We start from the raw sequence: 18669 nt of genomic DNA, 5'->3' as shown, positions 1-18669 counted from the left end.
GCCTTCACAAGCAGTAAATCCAAACTTTCAAATTATGAACTTTGGAAAAGAGTAACTGAAAATCTAAAATAAAATATTTAAGTATATTTGCATTGCAAATGGTACTTACTTTCTTACAGAATATGAAGGTTTAAATGCAGAAAAATGTTAGAGATTATTTGTTAGGCATGCCTGTGCCATAGAGAATGCAGACTCAGAAATCTGAACTATTTAATATTCAGTTGAAATTAAATTTGTTGGATCAATATATCCCAGAATTATAAATTTAAGTTTTGAAATTACAAATTTCAAATTTCAGCAGCATACTGTATGTCTTACTATGTTGAATATGACATAGACTATTAAAAGTCTTAATGAAGTGTTATTGCTTTTTTTCAGGATTGGCAGGCTGACTGGAAGGCTGCCGAAAGAGTTAGCTGATGATGTTGTTGGGTCTGTATTAGACTGCTTCAGGTAATGTTTTGTATTGTGTTGAGCATTCTTTAGATCTCAGAAAACTGGTACATTACTGTAGAAATGCAAATTTTATCCACAAAACATTTCTCAAGCAGAAGCATAGAAATTAGATTGCAAAGAATAGGAATATATCTTTAAAAACTCAATCCCTTGTATCCCAGTATGTAATTTAGTGATTGGGTTTAGTATCTACATACAGATGTAGGAAAGAGTGTACATTTTTGGCCTCCCATCTAACAAAATGCCATCATTGAGCTAGGAATTGTGCAAAATAAAGATAAATGGAGTCTCCAAATTTAGGCTAGATGAGTTATGCTCCAGGGCCACAGGATGCCCCCAAACCCATTTTTGCAACTCCGGGTGTCGTCTTCTGCCAAAGTCACTCATGTAGTTTCTCCCCATTTTGGGGCAAGAGATAGAGTAAGCTCTTTAATAGGCAAACGTGGTTAGCAAGACATAATTGTCCAAACTCAGGAAAAAGATCTGAAAACAGGTGACTTGAACATTTGATGTTGTCCAGTGTTGACTGAGAGGGTTTTTTGTCCTTGGTTACTAATTGGCTGACAATCACTGGAGGAGAAATGTTGCAGGTTTGTTTCTTGAGAACACTACATTTCTTTAAACAGTGAGCCCATTATATAGCATGAATACTTCTTTAAAAATAGATAAATCTCATGTATATAAGCCATGCATAAATCAGAGGTGGGCAACTTTTTTTGGTCAGTGGGTAGACTTGTGAATTGGGGGGGGGGTTAGATTCCAGAAGCTGTTGAGAGGCAGTGGCATGTTGAGGATGTCACTGGAAGGGGCAGAGACCCTGATTTATTGTTTCTAAACCCAGACATAGAAGCCTATTTAATTGTAAAAATAAAGAGGAAAGAAAAATGGCACCGCTAAAGATTGCCATTTTGCAGTTGAATTTCAGTGCTATGAGGTATCATTTGGAGAGAAGGAAGGGCACATGCAGGCAGCAGATTCATCATCCTTGGCATAAATGGTCAACCATAAGCATTTTTAAATATCCATATTCCTTTCTAATTGAAGACATTAGGATTTAATGATTGATCTATTTTGAATTTTGTTAGCCATTAATATGGTTATTAAAGTCTAACATTTTTTTTAAAAAATCAATCATTAAATCCTAATGTCTTCAATACATTTTTCATTAATGTTATTCTGCTGAACTAATTAACAATATGAAAACTGACATGGATATAACTAAATTAAAATAATATAACTCCACATTTAATCATAATTTTAAAAAGAAAGGAAAAATGGGTCTAGCAAATTATGTTATAAACAAAACAATTCCCCAAAAATGTTGCCAATGTTGCTTGGTAGTCTTCCTTTCCCCTTGGTCAGCATTTAAATGATTATTTTTCTTTGACAAACAACACAGATCAACAATTCAGTGCTACAAATGAGATGCAGATTTCATCTTCCAATGCTGTGTAATTCTTTTCACCATTCTCTATACCTGGAAAATCCACAATTCTTGATAGATAACCTGTTTTTTCTTGACTGAGAAAACAGTTAATTATTGGCTTCTGAATGGGCCAAAATATTAAACCATATTTTCAAATTGGTTTAATATCTTGATTTATTCTAAAACGGGTACATTTTTTCTTGGTGCCTTTTTGATTTGGACCTTTCCCCCCCCCCCTATTGCAAACTGGTTACAGTGCTTCAGAAAACAACCTCAATTTAAGTCTGTCTTTTTATGGGCTAAGAGGTTTCAAATTCTTATAGTGTCTGTTTTCTATAGAGCCATGGTTCCCAAACTGTGTGCTGTGGCTCCAGGGCACCTCAGCAAACTCATGTGGGCACTGCAGGATTGCAGGTTACTAGCTTGAGGTAGTTCACAGTTTAGGCCTAGGGTCACGAAAAAATTACTGAGACATCAAGGGCACCATGAACCAATGAACCAACAAAATTTGAGAACCTCTGCTATTGAGCATAACAAGACAATTGTTATGTTCAATAACTAAAAAACTAATTTAGATCAATGCAACTTGCAAAAAAAGGGGGAAACTGCGGTGTCACTTTGGGATTTTTGTCTTATTGACTTATACTGATACTATATTTAAGGAAAAATTAATTTGGTTTTGTGTTGTGCTGCACAATTGTACAGTGCTGTGTAAGACCCTTTATTTGGCAAGCACTTTAAAATAACTGAGAAAAATCATCTTAAAATCCTGTTTTCTAAAATTGTAGTTTTCAGGAAACTGATAATGCTTGGCATGGCGGATGTTTGGCACTGGCTGAATTGGGAAGGAGAGGATTGTTACTACCTTCCCGACTATCAGATGGTAAGTGTTTTGTAACTGGAGTTGAACAACAACAACAACAAAACCCAAAACAAAAATTAGCTTTTGGTTTGATAGAATTATATGTTAGTAATCAGGGCCTGCTTTAGGCTAAGGCTGGGTAGGCACTAGCCTAGGGTTCCAGAGCCTAGGGGGTGCCGTTGCTGCCCCTCCTTCTGAATAATTCTAAACATGCAAATCTTCTCATTGGTAGGAGGTGGGGCCGTCAGTCACTGTGGCCTAGGGGTACCATATACCCTTGAGCAAGTGCTGTTTTTGTGTTCAGAGCCTGAGAGAGATTTACATTCCTGCCACTTTGACATTCCTCTCTTATCATTTAACATAATGACCTCCTTGCCAGTGCACTCCCTTAGTAAGAGACTTCTGTAGATTTCTGTAATATTATTCTGGTCTTTTCAATAAAAGAAACCTAGAGAGAATGTTGAAGTGGGATGCCAAGGGCTTGACAATATCTTATATGATAGTTATAGAAATTTTCTGTCCCAACGCTTTTTATACTCTATGTAAAAAGTTTAGGTAGTATTTTTTACTGTTGCCCCAAATTTGGTAGGCTTGCAAATTTACCATATTTTTTGAATCTTCAGTTTCCTTCTCATATTGTAACATATGTCAACTTTTGCTATTACTTCTTTTTTAACTTCCTTCAAGCAAGGGGTGTTGCAGTGTGCTGTCCCTTGAAATGCTTTGAAAAGTGTTTGAAGCATGCGTTTGCTTCACCCAGCTGTACCAGAATAGTGCGTGCACATGCCTCATTACATTTATTTTCACTTACAGTTCTTTATGTAAGCAGCCGACATCTGAGATTTTCTAACGTGGGATTATGAGAGAGGTGCTTTTTAGTGATTAAACTCTGATTTCCAAATCCTCTGTCATGAGTTTTATTTCTTTTTTTCTTTGTTAGTATTCCTTTTTTGGCTGGCTTAGGCTCTTTTCATCAGAGTCAGATATGGTTAAGTGGGTGATAGAGTGGATGGCGTGAAAGTTAGTACATTGAGACAGAATCCCAATGAGATAAAACCCTCTATAAATTAGTAGTTCCCCTGGTTGAAATTTGGCACATATCATATTGAAAGCCATGCTATAAGCAGCTGCAAATAGCTTGTGCTTTGGTCCTGAAAAAATCATGTCCCCAAAATTGGCCTTACATGGAACTGGAAGTCTCCAATGTCTGTCCTGAATGTCTACTTTGGCCCTTACCATCTTCCAGTTTTTTAAAACTTGTCCTAAAATACTATTTTGCTAGCACTTACTGTTTTTCAATAACCCCTATTTACTATGTTTTTTTGTTAATTTTAAATTGTTATTGAAAGGTCCTGATAAACAAAGAAGACAAAAAAAGGATTTGAAGCTACATTTTCCCATACCAAGTCTAGCACAGTCTTTGCTGCTGATAATTTTTTTTTATCAAACTGCTCTAGTTTCATCTGAGTTATTCCTATTACAGGTAGTCCTTAGTTAATGACCATTCGTTCAGCAACCATTCAAAGTTACGATGCCACTAAATGAGGAGATTTATGGCTGGTCCTTAAAGTTGTGGCTGTTGCAGTGTCCCCGCAGTTACACAATCATGATTCAGGCGCTTGGCAGCTGGCTTGCAATTACAACATTGCAGCATTCTGTGGTCATGTGATTGCCAATTACAACCTTCGCTGTCAGCTTCCAACAAGCAAAGTCAGTGGGGAAGCTAGCAGGAGGTCACAAATGGTGATCACATGATGTCATGCTTAACAGGTGCGCAGGATTTGCTTAACGACTGCAACTGGAACTCCAGGCGGCATGGTCACGTGGCATGGTGCTTTATGACCGTGTTGCTTAGCGATGGAGTTGCAAGTCCCAATTACTGTCATTAATCAAGGACTACGTGTAATATCTTCACTAATCACTTAACATACTTGGCCAATTCTCTATAAGCTTGACATTTTAAGTCCTCTGGTTAACGGTCATACTGTTTATATATTCCATATACAGCCCATGTAAATATTGGAATTCTTGAGCAATTTGACTGTTCTGAATTCTCATCTAAAGAAAAAGAAGGAACTGTTACGATCTACACTTTCCAGCACTTCTCTGGAAATTTTTGCAGGTTTTGGTCCTAAAAATATAGCAAGAAAGCAGGATGTATTTTAGGATGAAATATACTAAAAATGCATATACTTATGTAAATTACACTTATAAAGGTATATTTTGTTGGAAAATATTCAACATGTGTACATAAATAACATTAAAATACAGATTTTAGTAGACATATTTGATTTTTGTGCAGTTTTTTAAAATAAACTTCACAGAAATGGAATGGAATATACTGAACAAATGCAACATTGGCATGAACCAGAAATAGAATGATCTATTTATCTCTAGCTAAACATTGTTACAACTGATATTTGCAAAGATACATGAACTTGTAAGTTTCTGAGGAATATCCACAATGATACTTAAGATTTATCTGCTACAGCTTTTATGGCTTGTTTCTTTGCAAGCTGTTTTTTGCAACAATAATATACACCATTTTATTGTAAACGGGGGGGAAAAAAAGTACAGTTGTGTAACTTGTGAAATGGAAAATTGTTACCAACAAGTTTATGAAACATTCTCCGATCCCAATAGACTTAGTATACCATTACTTTAATGCTGCAGACTTGTATGGATGCAAAATATAGAATCAACACCGCAGGATTCTTTCTAATATGGATTGAAATAAATAACTTCTTGGTTTGTATTGGTCTGGGTACTTGGGGCCTGAAGATGCAGTTTATCAAACATGTAAGCATTTCCATGGGAAACTTCTGCATGGTTTGATTTAGGTCCTAAATTTTAATTAGATTAATTTAGGACTTAAAATTTAGACCATAGCATCATTTCATTGGGCTATTTGACTTGGGAAAAACACAATACCAAATCTATATTTTAGTAAGGTTTAATACGAGTGCTTCAGTATATTATCAATCAGAATTCAATAACGCTAAGCTTAAGCAATTGGAAATTTTCATTCTTAAAATGTTGATAAAACAACAAAAGTACACTGAACAACAAAAAACAAAAAGATTTAAAAATTAAGAGACAGAATAGAACACTCTTATATCAGGAATCAGATATTTGTGCTTCTACAGGCTATAACTTTAGAATAAAATGTTTTCCCAATAGTGCATTTAAGAAACTTGTTTCTAAAAATAGTGCATTTAAGAAATTATTTAGCTTCAGTTTTACATTTGAATGTTTACTTAAAAAAAGATATAATTATGAGAGATTTCAGTTACTTTAAAACATATATACAATTTTAAAGACATTTTAATATTTACATAGTTCAACTAAATGGAATAAATGAGTCTGCAAACTAAAAAAAATTGATACTGAAAAAATTGTTTAGCTTTCTAGTGTACATATGGATTCTATTGTGTCTTTGGTGGAACAATATTATAATACCCTCGTTCTCTTTCTCAGAGTGAATACTCGACTGCATTCATTTGTTCGTGCTCTCTTGGTTCCTTGCTGTTGTTTTGTTGCTTCTCTGTGATTTGTCCTTTTTTGTCCTTTTGTTTTTTGACTGCAATGATTATTCTGGGTTTCTGATGGTTCAGGGATGGAATCTGCATACCGGGAACCACTGTCTTGATTACTTTTCTCTGCGCTCTCTTTTTGAGCAGTACTTGGACTGTAGGCAGCCAACTGACAGAGAGCAACAGCTGCAGTCTGTTTCTGCTCATCACAGCTCTCAATTGTCCTCGGTTCCTGCACTTCTTTTATAGGCATCACAGTAAGAGACTGACTGAAGGAGCCTTTCTCTGTTTGATTCTTAGGGTTACATATTTCAGTCCCCAAATCTTTATTTTCAGCTTTTAGAGGGTTATGATCTTTAGTTTCATATGGTAAGCTCTGGAGAGATGAATTTACATGATAGTTGTCCTTCACTGAAAGGTTCAAAGGCATTTCCTGCAGTTCCGTGCAGTTCTGGTTCTCTGTTTGGAGAGTGCTTGTATATATATGTACATCAGTAAGGTTTGCATCTGGTTTCTTGGAAAGATTAAGTGGTGTGATCCCTGAATCGTCTTCAGAACTGGACAAAGGATCCTCATTGCTATCACTTCCATGCTGTACATTTTCATTTTCATTAGCAATGTCACTACTGAGAGGAAAAATGGAAAATTATATTGTGTAATTAGGCAAAATACCAAAATAGGAATAACAGACATTTTGAATTAGAAATGAAACAAATTGGTTGTACATAAGCTATTAGAAGAATTCTATCATTTGTTACACACACACACAAACATACACAGCTGCAAATGCATTTGTTTATCTGGTCAATGTTGTTTGTGCATGTGGGAGACCTAACTTTAAATCTCAAAATCTGAGCGATTCATAAATTTTGGCTAATCTTCATGAGAGGATTATTAAGATAATTACATAAAAGAAAATGTTGAAGCCAGACTGTGAATCTGGGATATATTGAGAAACAGTTTTTTCAATTACAGTGATTAAGTGCTATGGTTATATGATCAATGTGCATTCTAGATACTGTGTATTGCATATAAATGCTTTCAGATAATTGCGTAGAAAATAAGTAAATGTCAACCTTGGAGAGGCCTACTGTGAAGATAAAAGTATTTTTAAAAAATGTAAAATAATAAACATTAGTATTTATTGGAAGTGAGACAAGTTAGAAGCACAAAATGGGAAGGAGCCATTTAGGCCATGGTTATATACTGTCTGTTCTAAAATGTTTTATATCTATATCCATCTATTGCTATCTTCTAGTTTTCAAGCAGGAAACAACAATTTTACATAAAAATGTTTTTTACATGTGAACTGCTATGTATCCTGTGATATCAGAGATTAGGAGGTACTGAAGTCACAAGTTTGGTTCTTTTCTATTCCCATTTTCATATTCTAGAACAACCTTCCTCAACTGGGGTTCCACAAAACCCTGGGTGCTGCTTTGCTGTTGTAAACATTATAAAACATGGATTGTTTTAGGTTAGAAGTGAATTGATTTGAAAAGTTTTTGTATTTTTTATGCAGGGGTTCCCCTGAGACCTAAAAGTTATTTCAAGGGTTCCTCCAGGATAAAAATCTTGAAAAAGGCTGGTCTAGAATCTGCTTTCATGAGAAGAAATATTTAATGCTTAATCCTAATTTTGTTGATATTTTTAATAAAAAATGTCATTTAATTCTAAAGGTTCTCCTGGTCTGTTGCTTATATTGACTGGACTTTGCATCATATTACTATTTTTACATAATTTATTATCATACACTGGTTAGGGTAGAAAAATGGTGTATAAGTATAAATAAATAAATGGCTTTGTATGTATAAATAACTGTATAAATGGCAGCATTTAAGTTAGCAATCCTGTGCATGCTTAAACATTTGATCCACCATTTACATGGTGCTTATATCTGAGTAAATATGCATAATGCTAGGCTATAAGGCAAAGAATAAAATTAAGAGAAAAAAAAGTGGAACTGATAATTTTATACTGTTGTTGGCATATTTACTTTTGCACAACAAAATTATTTACTATAATTCCTAGTAACTTTCATGTTTTATCCTGTCTTTTGCCATGCATACCCCATTCACTTGTTATTTAATTTATTTTAGGATAATAACATAATAAGTATTAAAAAAACTGCTGAGACATTTCTTTGAAAGGCAAAGGTGGAAGTCTATTGACCTGCATTCCAACTCATTCCTACTCTGCCCCCCAAAAAACATGCTATCCTTGCTCTGTTTCTGTGCTGGATAGAGAGAAGAGAAATGTCTCTCTCCCCATTCAGCACTTGGAACAGCAAGTTGTTAAAGTAGAACCAAGCAGAGAAGAGGTGGAGATGGTCTTAAGAGGAAAAATGTTTGGATTGGGATAGCTCTAGCATTGCTCACTGGTATGTAACTCCTGCCAGAATACCCCCCCCCCCAACCCTTTTAAAATAAACTTTCCCACCCAGCTATATACAGTTGCAGCCCATTATTTCCTACTTGCTGTGTGTTTTCCAGTTTGACAAGTAATGAAGTATGTCCTAAGAGGCCCTATGTACAGTAATGTATCTTGAGGGCATGTTTGTTTTCACCATAGAATTTAGCAGGAAAAAAGCTTTAAAAGATCATTTGACATTTTACCTTCTTGGAGAATTTCCTCTGTCTTCCTTTGATATAGTCAGAGGAGATTGGTCTGTACTTTTCCTCACAGGCCTGAATGCTGTAAAGCTTTCTTCAGGTTGATCACATTTGTTAACAACTGAAGATGACTTATTAGAAAGATCAAATAGGCCTTCACAGCCATGGCTAGTTTGAGTGAAGTTTGTTGGGCTTGGTCTTCCTGGGGATCCAGTTGCTGCAGTTCCAGCACGAGGGCTCATTTTGGCATTTTCTCTTTCATTTTGTTCTTCTTTGGAATGACCTTTGGCATGCAGCATAGGGATTTCTTTTTCATAGTCAGCTGTTTTTTTATGAGAATTTTGTGATGATAACCTGGCTGGACTTGAAGAATGTGGATATAGCAAAGTTGTTTCATCCATTAAATGAGAATTTGTGTCTCTGTTAATATCTGCAATGTGTGGTAGCCTGTAAAATGCTGATTCTGTTGGTCTACAAAATCCATATGGCACTGAAAGATTTGGATGATACTGCTGAAATAAACGGTAGTGTTCATATGTTGCTGGATTTATTGGTTTAGGAAGTGGTCCTGGATGAGGAAGAAAATGTCTTTGATCTTGTGAGCTGTAGACAGACAACACTGAACTTTCACACTCATGAGAGTTTCCTGATAGGAAGTAAGGCGCATAGATAGCTAATCCGTGTTCATACAACGAAGGTGAATACTCTGGAATCATGGGTTGTACATAAGATGGAATGGAAGTGAAGCCTTTTGCAGGTGCAATTTTATGAGTTAACTCTGGAGTAATAATTGTGGCACCTGTTTTCCAGAGATTATTTGGAGCATGAAAGGCTGACTTTGTTTGAAAAGAAGAGCCTTTATTTGAATCGGAAAGAGAAGTTAATTGAGTTATATCATCATTGTCCTTATTGTGCCGATGCTCTCCCACTGGAACAAATGCAGAAGGTCTTACGACGCCTTCAAGACCACACTGCACATTGAGTGTACTTTCTTCTTCATTACTGATAAGAGTTAATTCTTTTTCAGTGGATGGTTTTGGTCCATGCACTGATATATTTGTCATTTGGTTTTGAACTTCCATATTTTCCTTGGAGTCATCTTTGGCAAATGCATATTGAGGTTTAGAATCAAAATTTGAGAGGGCTTTAGAAGAAGTTGGTTTGGTTGCAGAGTCTGCCTGACTGATCTGCTTAGACTCCGAAGAATTTGTCTTTGAACATTTGATAACACGATCTTGTTCTGTCACCAACGTAATTGAGTTTTTGCACAGCCCATACTTCATATGGTTAAAAAGATGTGATTTCTCATTGCAGGTAAAGGGGCACTGAAAGCACTTGTATTTAAATGGTTTTCCTGGTGGTCTGGGGATATAATGAGGTTTTTTTGGTTTACGCTCTTTGAGGAGGCTCATCTTCTATTCTGATGTTTAGGATTTCCCTTATGCTAATTAGTTGACAGAGCTTTAGTTCATTTAAAGTTAATTTGTGCTTTTTAGGCTTTCTTCAGCTCAAAGAAAAGCTTTCCATAAGATTTGATATGAAGCCAGTTTTGGAAGTGTCAGGAACTAACAGCACTTGCAAACAGGAAACTGTAATACAAAAATTAGCATTAGAAATATTAGCCTTTTTTTATAAGGATCAAGGATATTCACAGCTCTGTCTTCTGGTCCTGAAACATTCTGGTGTCATTTATTTATTTAGAATATATTCATTATTTAAATATTCTACCTTTCCTCCTGAGCTGAAGCTGAATACATAGAATTTCCATTTTTTTCTTCACAGCAACAACCCTGTGGGTTAGGTTAGACTGAGAGAGAGTGGCTGGCCCAAAGTCACCCAGACTTTCTATGGCTGACAGCGTGCTTGAACCTGGATCTTCCTGGCTCTTGTCTAAAACCTTAAGCACTACATCATCCTGGCTCCAAATCTTCCATTTTTCTCTGGAATATACCTGAATACTATGAATCACTTTCTGTTCTGGAAGAGTCATTTCCTGAAATTGACATGGTATTTATGCCATGGCCAAATTTGAATATTCTGGGAGAAAAATGGAAATATTCAGGAAAATAGCAGAACTTCTGGAACTGAACAAAACTGAACAACCCTACAGGGTAATAGAGTCCTTTGAGAAGAGTATAAGTAGGTCATGAGGATGATGATTGTTCCCAGTATACTATCTTTGATGGAGATGTCATTTAGCCATTTACTGAACTATTTTTTCCCCTGAATGTGTCTGTATGCTTTTCAAAAGCCTATTAGTGACATTATAACAATCTGTGTAGTGTGAAGTAATACATCACAATTTTTCTGATAATTCTCAATATTTCTTTTTCTCCTAAATTCAGAGAAAAAGTTACTCAGAATCATTGTCTGATATTGGTAATGAGCTGGCAAAGGGAAAACAAATAGAAGCTTAATGAACGTAAGACAAAGGTGCTAGAACATGAGGAATCAGCCCATCTTGAGTAGAGCTACACTCTTTTGGAAAACTCAGGTCTACCGTTTAGTACTCCAGGATTCATCTCCAAACCTTTATGCTTAGTTGTTTGCTAGAAGTATATTGATGCAAATAAGGCCAGGGTGCCAACTATCTATTTCCTCAAAAATGTTAAATCTAATTATATCTCATTCAGATTGTGCTCTTCCATGCTGAATTGGAAAAATGACAACTTCAGCTTTGCAGCTAGTTTATTGACTAGATCTGGTTACAGGCAGCATACAATACAAATATTAAAATACTTTTAAGATTTTCAAGCATAATTTAAAATGCTGGGTATAACCTGTAATTATATGGTTTGGCACAAGAAACCACATTCACTGTAAAGGTCTACCTGGATTTTTAAAAAGCTTGGGGATGTTTTTTCTATCACCACCACCACCACCACCGATACCTTTGGTGGAATGTGAAAGAGCATGTATGGCTTATTTATTTTATTTATTTGCTGCATTTGGGATTTTAATTTCTGTAAAGAGTATATATTTTGAAACAGTTGTTTGCTTTATGTATTATTATTAGTCATCTTAATCCCATTTGTCATGGAAAGATAAGTTACAAAATTAATGAATTCTAAATATTGCATTTTGTTGTTTCTGAATGTAGTACTTATTAGTGTCATTGGATGACTCTACTGCTAGTATTATGAGGAAACGTTTTGTATTTATTCATTCTCAGATCACATACAGGTCTGTTATGTTCCTTTTAAATCTTTTTTTCTAAATTTAAAATTCCAACTATTTTAACTCTTGTTTGTAGAGAGGGTACTTTATTCCTTAGAATATTGTAGCTGCTTTACCTTATCTAAGTCTGTAGTTGTTTTGATAGGGTATTTCAAAAATTACCTTATAGATTTATATAAACATATTTCAGAGATAGCTTCTAATTTTCATAACTTATTCCAATATTCTACAGTATAGAATTGATTCTTTTTCCCCCCTTTCTGGTATAAGTTGCATTTACATTTTAGTGAGTGATCTACCATAGTTCTAAAAATATCTTTCCTGGGATATGTGAAGATGTAATTCTGGTTTTTAGTATGGAACACTGAATCTCATTTGCCTTCTTGCTATGCATTCTTCATTGTAAAGAGTTCTGCTGTGGCTTTCACAATCCTGAATAACTTGATGCCGTGTTCAAACTTAACTGTCTCAATTTTTACCCCTGAATCTGAATGAAGTACAAGTATGAAAAAAGTGAAGCTAATTCAGAAGAGTCTTAGCCTTTACAAACAAGATTGCCTTAAGGGGAAGCACCTAAGTCTGGAGTAATTTATTGACCTGAGGTTCAGGGGTGTCTCCTACCTGAAATTCCTGTTGAATTAATTAAAGAGAACTCATACAAGCAGCAGTGGAAGAATATTCACTCAGGATGTGACAGGGAAAAGATGAAAGCAGAGGGAGAGGAACTGTAGGTGGATAAGACTATGTGAAGGAAAGGCAGGTCCTGGTAACAAAAGTAGAAGCTTGAGCGTAATCCAGTTCAGCCAGTTAGGAAAGAGGAAGAGATTCCATGCTGGGGAGAAGTAGGGTGGAGTGGGATTGACTCCATCCTGGAGAGCTGACCCAGCTCTACTAGAAAGCAAACAAGCTTTTTAAGCAGCCTAAGCAAATATTTAAGGACCAGCTAGAATGCATAATTTGCAACATCTCACAGTGAGCCTGATGTCAAGTTCTTGAAGTGACATCTTACTGCAATTTCTTTGTTGGTTTTTAATTACGTTACTAATGAACTCACTGTTGTGTAGCATGGCTGGGCTATAAGGTATAAAAGAGTCTAGCATCCATCGATTTACAGAGGCATACTATACTTGCTTTCTCTTAGAAATAAAACAAATGGATACTTTTAATACACCCTGGCGATTTGCTCGGCAGATAAGTCGGACGGGCTTGTACTAACTTGTTCCATTATGTGTGCTGATTCTGAAGGCGTGAGAATCTCTCAGAGTCATGTTCTCATGATTTTATAGATGTGTTATGGCAGAGATCTAAAAAGTGATGATTTCATCATGAACTGTAAGCACTATTATCAAAATGATGACTGTTGCAAAACCACATACTGTACCTGTGTTACCCGAAACTACAGTAATACAGGGAAGTTGATGGCTTTATAATTTCTTGAAAACTTCTTTCCCATTAATGTTTAAAATACAAACTAAAATGAATATGAAATACCTACTATTTTCAATGTAAAAATATTACAAATGTGATTACAAATAAAAGATAAATATGAGATTTGTGACTCCTTAAAAACAAATATATCTCAACAAAACTTTATGTGGGTCTCACTGGAATTTTTAACTGACTTCATACATGTGAAGGAAAATTCACACCATATATTTCATTTTTACAATATCAGTTGACTCTTTCCTGTTACTTTTAAGCTTGCTACTTTTCTGTAAATTATAAGAGGTTGACTCTTCATTTACAATATCAAAGTGTATATCATTCTAACTGAATTTTGCTTCCATGTAGTTCATTACATTTTGATTTATTAGTGATATTGCTAGAAACACTTTTCCATGAAACATGAAAAAGTTAATTTTGTTTGCTCCTGATATAGGTTAGAATCTAAAGAAATATTGAAAGGATGCTTAAGGAAAATTTAGCCTTTTTTTCCAACAGCTATTTTCAAATTTAGGGTGCTTCAAGCAAGTGCTATTTGAAAATCATAAGCCCTTGTATGAGTGGCTCTTTGGATCCTAGCTACAGAAATTATATAAAATAGAACAGTTTGGAAGATCCTTAAAATAGTAAGTGAATGTTAGTATATTAGCTTTATGACATAGTTATTTGAATTAATTTCTACATGCATGGTAATTTATTTGGACAATATTAACAGAAATAAATACATATCATAAACAAGCAAAATAGTGCTCAAACAATGCAATTTTAATTTTAGTTAATGTTGTGTAACCAAAGTGAAAGATCTCTTGAGTTCAGCTTGTACCTGCTGTACCTTTGTGCTGGCTTTGTATGAGGAGAGCTATGTTAGTCTACAGTAGCCAAAAATCAGTCTGATAGCAATTTTTCAGAAGAACACATTATATTAAAACACATAAGCTTTCATGAACAGAAGTTCACATCATCAGAGGCATGAAATAGCTGATGATGATGTGAACTTCCGTTCACAAAAGCTTATGCCTTTTAATAAAATTTGGTAGTCTGAAAAGGTGCTATCAGATTCCTTCTGACCTTTGTGCTAACTTACAAGTCTCTGTGCAAATAATAGTTCAAATTACTGTTGCCACAACAAACTGTCCCCCAGGTTTACAAAGCCAATAAGCATCAGCAGTTTGAATATGCATTCTAATGTAAGGATATAATACAGTGGAATATTGCTCAGTATGCACCATTAATTCTTGAAGAACTAAAAAGGAAAAAAAAATAACCAGTACTGAATGTGTTTCCTTGCTATAACTAAGTTCCCATTAATTTAACACGGTTAAAGCAAACTTCAAATATATTGTGCTTAACTAATATGTTTATGGATAACTTGCATCTCAGTTTCTGAGGAGGTGTATCTTTCCAATAACAGACAATAAACTCTTATGAAATGATCAACCTCTTTAGTTATTTTAAGTAGAGAAAGGCAAACAAAATAATGTTTACAGCAGAAGTCTATGTAAATAATAATATATGTGTTCTGTTAAATTTATTCCCCTATGAATAAATATAGGATTGCAGCCGTAAGCATTCCATAATGTACTTAACTTGGAGGACTTAACTATGGTGAAGAAAAATAGGAACAGGGCTATTGCTAAAGCTGAATTTTGCCTGGTATATAACATCATTGATTGTCATTCCTAGCTTTAAAAAAGGAATATTACTTGAGGATGTTAGTAATAGAGATAAAATGAAACACATACTGCTATTTTTGTGAAGCAAAACTGTAAGCTGAAATAGTACTAGTGCTAGAAAATAAATGTGGACATATATTTTTGAATTCCAGCACCCTTTCTGTTTTTCAGGTTAGGGTTGTGCTTATAAAGGTGTAAGCCTTTAAAGATTCATGAGTAAATTTGAAGTCTTGTTTGGCCTTATACATCTTTTAAAAAATCAAAAGCTGTAGTAATTTCTATCAGCCTTTATTATTATATGAGCAAATATTTTGAATTAAGCACTGAAAAATAATAAACATCATACTTTCCCAATATGCAATATTTCATTTTTTAAAAATTTCAAATGTGCTGTTTCAAAATACTCTTTATAGCACATTGGTGAAATGATCTTGGTTAATAGATCATAGCTACGGCTGGCTACGCAACCATTTTTAAGGAACATTAACATATGCTCAGCCGCTGTTGCAGCATTCTTTTTTGTGATATTGATCTAGCTGACGAGTCCTTGCTGGGGTGGAGCATTTAGAAGGGCATGCTATGATTAAAATATTGTGATGTGGCATTATTGCATAACTTAAAATCATGCCACTGTCACCTATCCAGCATTTTGCAAGAACAAGATTTCTGGGTTTTATTCCAGCCCAGATTTTCCAATGATTAACTGCTCCACCCTTCTGGACTGCTAATGTTTAAAAAGAGTGATTTTATAAAAATAAAAATGTTTTGCACACTTGACGATGGAGATAAAATGAGCAAAAGGACAAATTTTATAGAAGTCATCATGAACTGTAACAAAAAGGAATTAGTATTTATAAATTGCATGCATAGGAAGTATTTGGTTCCACATTTTTAAAGCAACTTTAGTTCATTTTATATTAATCACAATAGTTATTCATTTATTTATTTTCCAAAGCATAATATGTAAATTAGCAATACTACAATATACTATTCTCTCATATACTTCATATATATATATATAAGATACACATTTATTAACAAAGTCTCAGCTATGACAGACATGGCAGCTGGTACTGTAGTCATTTTGAGTATACTTGGCTTCTTAATTTAAATATTTAAACAGGTCCGAATACTTCACTTGAATAGACTATAATGTGGGAGTTTTAAAGTTTATTTTACACTGAAAATTAAACAATGAGTTCAGCTTAACGATAGCTATAATAGCATCTTAATTTAGACAAAGAAATACAGTAAATAGACAAGCTTTTGTACAGATTTAAATAACAAATCACACTGTATATCATAAATATGCTTTTAGGGATAATGCACCTGTGCTGGAAAAACCCTCTCTTGCCAGAAAGGCAGAACATGCTAAGAAATAGTACTTTAATTAGCTGATTGCTCTTTCTTTTAAATCATTTTGTAAATCGTTTGGTGATTGAAAGTTAACTTACCTGTAAGTTTGGGAACTCAGATCCAAGTGGTTCTGGACTATTAAACTGTTGCTGTCAGTGTTGAGAGAGAAGTACCTGTTTGCTGCCTGATTAAGTGAAACTGAAGGAGGCTGTTTCAATGGGAGGGACTTAAAAGTGTAGGAGTTAAGCCCTGAGGGTGTAGAGATGCACCTGATATTATTTCAGCCTGAAGCTACAGTTCATGTGTTTCCATCTATTGCTTTCATTTGAAGTTACCTCAGCATTTGAGCTGTCAAGCAGAACTTTTGTCATGTTCGTTGCCTCCAACAAGCAGTTTGTGTGTCGCTCACTGAGTTAATAACCTCCTCTCAAGGGGAATGGAACATGTTTCTGAGACATGTTTCTCAGTTTAAAATCTTTGAAATCCTTTCTAAGTAAGAGGCAATTCATAATTAAGACCAAATGATCATTGCAGACTGCAACCCAGGACATTACTTGGTTTGCATTTTTGTATCCTGGTCTTTCAGTGAGAATACGGGTATTCTGCAACATAGCTTCTTTTTCCTCCCCACTCTTACCCCTCCCTCTCCCCCATACGTTTGTCCTCACAATAACTTCTGTCCAGAAACGGCAAGACTGTGTGTTGTAGAAACCTGCCAAAGCTTGTCAGTAGCTGGCAGCCGCATGGTTGTAAATGGAACAGAGTCATTTCAGTAGGACATTGATTAAGTTATTTTTTTCTTTCACAGTCACTAAGCACATTGTATGACAATTGTACTATTATTACTTGATTGCTGTGTGCTATTGTATATGTGAATGAACAGTTCAGCCTGGCAAAAAGGGAAAAAATAAATTTTGTGCCTGGGCATCCAGTTTTACAGGAGGGTCATTTGTTGTGACAACCCATTTCTAATTGTCCTGTGTTTTCCTGCACTTTTCTTAGCACAGAAATCCATTAAGGAGGCAAAGATGGAATAACATAGTTTGATTCTTAGTGGTAGGAGTTTGTGCCAGGATGCTGCTTGAGTGGGATAGAATTACATGCGAAGACATCATAATGCAACTTTCTATTAAGTAGAACAGTGGGGTGGAGACTTCAGGCAAAATTCTTTGTCTTTTTTCTAACTGATGGAAGCCTATCATGGGAGGGAGGGAAAGAATGAATAAATTTCGTTGTACAGTCAGTGTGACTTGTATTTTCAAATCTATGTGCAAGATGCTGTTTCCATTGAATTAATGATATGTCTGTGTTTTTTCTTTTATCTTTTGTGCAATTATTTGACAAAATTGAATTAAATTAATTTAAATAAATTCAATAGAAATATTTTAGTTCTAATGGTTTGTTTTCTGATTGTTCTATGTGTTCTCCGTAATAATGGCCTTTCTTTGACTCTTTGATTCCCATCATCCCAAATCAGCACTGGTACAAGACATCTTGTCTGATGATTACTGGAATTGTAGTCAGTATTTGGAACATTTTGGGGAAGGCTGGGCTAGAGCCCTGAGTGAATATTAAATTTGAGAAGTTATGCTTTTAAGTGTAAAAAGGAATCTGCCCCAGATTTTCAAAAAGCATATTCCTTAATGGTATTTTTTTACAATCTCGACATGATCCTGTAACATGAAAGGAACTCCTCTCACCAGTGCTTTACAAGAAATGGATGTGCTTAAGCAGTTCCTTCCTGACTGTGGCCCATTTGCAGATATTTAGTTGTGATGGAATGTGGTTTTGTAATATATACCTGGCAGTAATTTAAATGCCCCTTCAGTTGAAAATAATGTTTCATATTGAATAATTGAATTCAATGTCTACCCTCATAGCTTTTGTGGACTATGAAATTATCAATACAGAACAGTATGCTAAGCTAAGAAGTGGTATCTTAAAGGCCTTGCCAGTGGGACATGCTCCCTTTACTCTTCCCATTTTAAAGTGAAGACAAAATAAGTGGTATAATTTTTCCTAGGGCATAGGACATGCTTTCAGACATAGCTGTTGTTAACCACAGTTTAGCTGGCTACACACCCAGTAGCTCTTTGTCCTTGGTTTGTTTTCTAATGAATATTTCATTGAA

The 18669-nt window shown here is 35.0% G+C and overlaps 2 protein-coding genes across 2 annotated transcripts in view; one reads left to right on the top strand and one right to left on the bottom strand.

Moving 5' to 3' along the window:
• Nucleotides 1–18669, top strand: part of TBCD (tubulin folding cofactor D) — a 169330-nt gene that overhangs the window by 39061 nt on the left and 111600 nt on the right. Inside the window, exons 13-14 of the mRNA XM_063292673.1 lie at nucleotides 379–453; nucleotides 2671–2765. Coding sequence (XP_063148743.1) covers nucleotides 379–453; nucleotides 2671–2765 — 170 coding nt within the window. The remainder of the gene's footprint in view (nucleotides 1–378; nucleotides 454–2670; nucleotides 2766–18669) is intronic.
• On the bottom strand, nucleotides 5686–16727 carry ZNF750 (zinc finger protein 750). The gene is made up of 3 exons (XM_063292667.1): nucleotides 16637–16727; nucleotides 8893–10478; nucleotides 5686–6903 (listed from the first exon to the last, which is right to left on the bottom strand). Exons 2-3 carry the CDS (start codon nucleotides 10299–10301, stop codon nucleotides 6195–6197), a joined length of 2118 nt encoding a protein of 705 aa, XP_063148737.1. The 5' UTR covers nucleotides 10302–10478; nucleotides 16637–16727; the 3' UTR covers nucleotides 5686–6194.

Source organism: Candoia aspera, chromosome 2 (genome assembly GCF_035149785.1).
Source record: "Candoia aspera isolate rCanAsp1 chromosome 2, rCanAsp1.hap2, whole genome shotgun sequence".
Classification (NCBI taxonomy): domain Eukaryota; kingdom Metazoa; phylum Chordata; class Lepidosauria; order Squamata; family Boidae; genus Candoia; species Candoia aspera.
This window is presented reverse-complemented; position numbering and strand designations above follow the sequence as displayed.